General features: G+C 33.6%; 1 protein-coding gene across 1 annotated transcript in view; it reads left to right on the top strand.

The window, feature by feature from the left end:
* The window catches only part of LOC117169994 (limbic system-associated membrane protein-like), a 179,821-nt gene extending 176,657 nt beyond the window's left edge, over positions 1-3,164 (top strand). Inside the window, exon 7 of the mRNA XM_033356510.1 lies at positions 3,048-3,164. Coding sequence (XP_033212401.1) covers positions 3,048-3,157 — 110 coding nt within the window. The 3' untranslated portion in view covers positions 3,158-3,164. The remainder of the gene's footprint in view (positions 1-3,047) is intronic.
* Positions 3,165-5,476: the final 2,312 nt, after the last annotated feature.

Raw genomic sequence — 5,476 nt, 5'->3', positions numbered from 1 at the left:
AAGGAAATGAGTTGAAACATTTTTAAATTCTAAGGTTTAAAAATGTTAAGCCTTTTAAATTATAAATCTGCTAAAAATAAATAAATTAACTCAGTAAATAATGACTTAATATTAAAGAAAGATACTGATTATCAGTGAAAATTTCACTGATTCCAGTTTTCAAAGAATTTTTTTATTCAACTTGTATCGTAGTTAGATGACTCAGTAATTTAGATGTTTATTAACATAATAAATAATTCAATTGTTCAAAAATTGAAAAGTTAAGAATATTAATTTTATCACTATAATAGGAAATTTAAGGATTTTTTAATTGAAATTATTCTCAATTTTTCAATTTACAAGAAAAGATTCAAAAATAGTTTTCAGCAAATTAGGAATTCAAAAGTTTTTATCGTTAAAGACTAAATATTTTTGTTAATGAAAATAATAATTAACATTTTCAAAATTCTAAAGCTTTTAATTTTAAAGACTGTATCATTTTAAATTAAAAAATTAAAAATATTTCTAATTTCATACTATTACACGAATGTTGTTTCCTGTTTAATTCATATTGTAGAATAAAAATACCTTTAAAGTGTCTTTACTTTCTAATTTTTTGTGTTAAAATGTGCACCACTTAAACTACTTTTTCCCTAAAAATCATAATAACTATTTGGGTATATCAATTACATTCATTTTAAGATTATAGAATATTCCCCTATTAATATTATATTAATTAATTTTATATTTTATACTATATTATTATTATATTATAGCGGATTTTTGGAAAATTTTCTTCAAATTGAGGGCTTTAGTACAATAAATTAACTTGTTTCTACTTTACAGAAATTCATTTCTAACCTTAGAGAAATAAAGCAGATATTTTAAAAACAAACACACAAAAAAATCCAAAAAGCCGCAATAATTTACCAGAAAATGGGTAATTGGGAAAATGAAAACCCCACCTACTTATTTTTAAGAATTTATCTCTAAATTTGAACATTTATAGCATTAATTATAGATATCCTGTAAAAAATTGTTTAATATTTTTCGATAAAAAAGATCAATATAAAGTTAAAATTACATGAAAATTTTCATTTCACATTCCAAACCTAGAGGAAGAAAACTGGATTATAAGACGATCTAAGAGGGAACATCTGCATTAAATATTAAAATAATTGTTTATAAAGAATCAAAATTCTATTAATGAAAGATTAAAGATAACTTAAAATTGTGCTATTTGAGGTTTAAATTGCAAATCAAAATAATTGAAATTGATGCTGATATACCTTTTATTATTTGATGTGATTTCACAAACCAAACCTATTTTTTGTCACACCTGCGGATGGCAGACTAATAAAAAAAGTGGGGCTAGAAATAAAAAAGACTAAATATTCATGAAGATGGAAGGCTCCTTAACGTTTAATTTATTATTACGAGGTTGGCTAGAGTGTACATTTTAACTCCAAAGATAAGAGCCCCAAAGATGCGAGTGCTCCACAGATCCAAGCGTCCCGACTCCAAACGAGAGAGCGGAATTTTTTTCTTTCTTTCCCCCAAATAAAAACGTGGAAGAAGTGCAAGTCCCTTTCACGCTCGTATCTCTGGAGTTCCCTATTCCCGAACTTTTCGTATCTTTGGCGTTCGAGTGTATTTAGATTTGCTATAGTGGATTAATGTTTTTTTTTCGTTATTGTAAAGGAAATTGATGCAAAGAGGGTGGGTCTCACCAAAGTCCGGAACAGCTTTCGCATTACTTCAAGGCCACTGCCTATAGGCTCACTACAACGTTCCCTGGCCTCGTCTTCATTGACCAGCTTGGTTTATCTTGCCAATTCTCTTCACTCCCTCTTCGGAACTACCAACCTAAAACCCACAAACCTCATCGTCACCGGAAATTGATTAGTCCGAAAATTGCCCGACTAGATTCTTTATACTTTGCTGCCAAGTCACTATACCCCTGACACCAATTATGCCGGACTTTCTACCTTGGTGCGAAAAATAAGCTCAGCGTAGCTGAATCCCTCGGGCAGTTTTATGAGAACCAACTCCTGTGTTGGATGTTCCAGGATAGGCTCTCACGTCCTTTTCCGGATGACCGGTTTGAGAGTTCTTTAGATTGGCTTACAGTCTTAGACTTTTTGTTTAACACATGTGATGACCTACTCATCAGGTCCTTTGGTACCATGCGTCGCTTAATTTTTCTTATCGTTCGAACGAGTATGTAGGCTGGAAACCAGTCCCAGGACAGCTACAACGAACACCTGATTTTTCCACCATGCTTCTCCTAACCTCTAGCGCCTTATCCATACCATCTCTAATTATCAAGGAAATTTTGTTAAGTAGAGTCGAGTATAATTAATTCACAATTAAATACATCAAGTAACCAGATCTAATCCCACCTCATATAGTTTAAGCCACTTTAGAAGTGCTTCAATTTCATCTTTCAGTTTATATTTTGTTTCCACGAGTATCTATGGAAATGTTCGGTCACTTGCGCAGAGATCCGCATGCGCGGTAAGTTCGCAATACTATCCTAAATATCATAAAGACATCGTATAGAAAGAACACTATTCCCTGGTGCAAAGCAGGCTTCATGTTTGTTAATGCTTGGAGAGTTTTTCTTCAAGAATAATCTATGGATCATTGTCCGCGACCTGTTCAGTTTCAAATGCGTATACAGTAGAAACCGTTGGTAGAGTTTCCGTCTATCCACAACCTGGAAACGCGATGAAAAGCCTTGGCAAAGGCCCCGGAAGTGAATTAAGTTTAGCTTAAATTATTTAAACTGAGCATGCCACCTGGTTTGAGGTACAGAAATGCCGGGCTATTGCAGTTCATGTCCATTCATGCCTTACAGTCTTGGCCGCTGATTGAGTTCGCTTGTAAATTTTACATCACTTGACACTGTCTCGTGATGCTTACCTTACACTTTGGAATTCTACCTTGTTTCGAGACTGCCACTTTTCTTAATTATTTTAATGTAAAAGTATGATTAGTTTGTATATAGCTATGCATTATCTGCAGAAGTAACAATTAATACATGGATATGATTTTTCGGATTTCAGGAGAGCATCCCGCAGCAATGCAGCATGGCAACTCAAGCAATAGTGGAGCGGCGACTCGCACTTTGGCTCTTCTTCTTTTACTGCTGCATGCTGGTTCATTCGCGAGGTGACTGCTCGATCGCGACACGCAGTAAAATTCGGCCGATCCAAGCCACGTATTTTCCACTGGCACGGGCGTCCGGTCACCTAACGATTGTGGAAAAATCTACAACTCTACAATCCAGGATAGCGTGTGTCGCGAATTCACGACTCGAAGAGCAATCGCAATCTGGGGAGGCAGTTTAATTGTAAATGATTATTATTAGAAAGACTGTGAGAGAGAAAGACGAAAAATATCGGTGAAGAATACAAGGTGGTTACGAACTTCGCCTGTTTTTAGGGAGTTGAAATGGGGCTTATTTAGGAATTGCAACAGAGTTGCGATTGTGGTAAAGTCCACTGATTTAGTTTTTTTATAGTTGGTACACTGTTTGAAATAATAAAAATGTTTAGAATTTTACCACGCTTTTAAAAAAAAGTGTAAACTAAAAATAAAATACCGGTATTGTATGTGAAATAATAATGCGTGTATTGTAATTTTGGAGACTACTCGTCGGTTACCTTGCAAGTATTTAATTTTCACGTTACAATACTGGTATTGGAATTTGTTCGTATACCCCGCCTATCGGAGAAGTTTTCCTCTGTTTAACTAAGATACACATTTTACCTTGCTAGTCTAGTGCGTAAAGCACTCGACTCAGAACTTGATGATTCGGGTTCGAGTCTCCGTGCCTGTCAATTTCAATTTTTGTTTAAAAAGTTTCTTCCGCAACATTACGGGGCATGTATGGCAATAGTAGAGTACCAGCACCTAAAACTTACAATATCATGTGTTGTAAAGTTACCTTAAGTCTCGGAAATAAACTTTTAGTACAGTTATTGCAAAGTTCCAACCAAAATTTGTCACAGTGTACATATGGCTCATCGATATATTGAATCTGGAATCCCGAAAAAAATTAATTCCAAACCTAAGTAATAAACGCAGAGAAAAATGTATGGAAGAATAATCCCATAATAATAATATAAATAATACCATAATCAATTCAACTCTGTTTTCAGCTCACGTTTTAGCACACGTTTTGCGCGCACTGCTGCGAGTAAGATGGAATACACCATATTGCATAATGGGACACACATCAAATTTCGAAATATTATCGAGAAGTTTTGGTTATCTAACTTTCTTTTGAATTCGCTGCGCGATGATAAAACAATCTAAGAACTCAGAAGTTTAATACTTTGCAGAGATCAATTACGGTTATCGCACACCTAATTATGCAGTAAATGTACGCAGAACAAACAAAAGACTGTGTTGGTGATAATGTTTGGAATGGGTAAATGTTAACGTATTTGCACAAAAGTTTCGCTTATACTATGAGAATAATTCTGACATCATCTTTTTCACGATCTTAGATTTTCCCTTAAGCTACTGGAGAGATCGACAGAAGAATCCCTTTTCAGAAATACACTCACTATTTTTCCAGGTGTTACGTGTATATGCATTTCATTCAAGAAATCAGTATTAATCATAGTGTAATAACAAAAATTACTAACGCCTTTTCAGACTAGACAAAGCTATGAATTATAAAATTTTTTAAATTAATTTCATTCTGAAAAATAATCTTTTCCTTCGGTCCGCTGCGTATCGAACTACAGATTCCCAGCGGAGCAAAGGAGATCTTTCTTCAGACAAAATTTGAATTACAAAAAAATTGTAATTCATAGCTTCTTTTAGTTTGAAAAGACGTTATTCTGTTATTCTCTGATAAGAATGCAGATTCCTGAAGGGGGAGATACCTTTAGAAAGGGTAAAATGAATCAATTTTAATGATTTTTTTTTGGAGTTGATAAAATAACTAGATCATTTGTTAATTTTAACATCTTTTTCTTACATTATTAAAGTGTAAAAAAACATGTGATTTTCTTTTTTGTTTTACAAAATGGCGACCCTGCAGAATATTTCTTCAAACATCTGCTCCAAGGCATCGAAAACTGCTGCAGCTGTCAACATTTTTCCATTTATTTTATATGAAAAAGGTTATTTTGTTCGATTACTTATGTGTTAAAGGTAAAGATAAACCTATAAAATAATAAGAAAGTTGAAAATTAAAATTTATATCGGCTGTTTAATCGAAGGTCCAAATTTTCTTCCATTTTTTCAACAGTTTTGACCCCAAGAAAATTATTTAATAACCAGATATCTTTAAACTTTTAGGTATATCCTTCCGATAGTACCATAAAGAGAAACCCCTGAAAATTTGAGCCTAATCGGCCAATAACTTTTTAAGTCACAGCACGAGCAGTTTTTGGAAAGACAATTTTGAGATAATCACGTTTAAAGATTCGTTACGGTATAACTATTAGGTTCAGTGACTTGCCAATCAATCGGCGAT

Source organism: Belonocnema kinseyi, chromosome 1 (genome assembly GCF_010883055.1).
Source record: "Belonocnema kinseyi isolate 2016_QV_RU_SX_M_011 chromosome 1, B_treatae_v1, whole genome shotgun sequence".
Taxonomy (NCBI): domain Eukaryota; kingdom Metazoa; phylum Arthropoda; class Insecta; order Hymenoptera; family Cynipidae; genus Belonocnema; species Belonocnema kinseyi.
The sequence above is the reverse complement of the archived record's forward strand: the minus strand, read 5'-3'. Positions and strand labels throughout refer to the sequence as shown.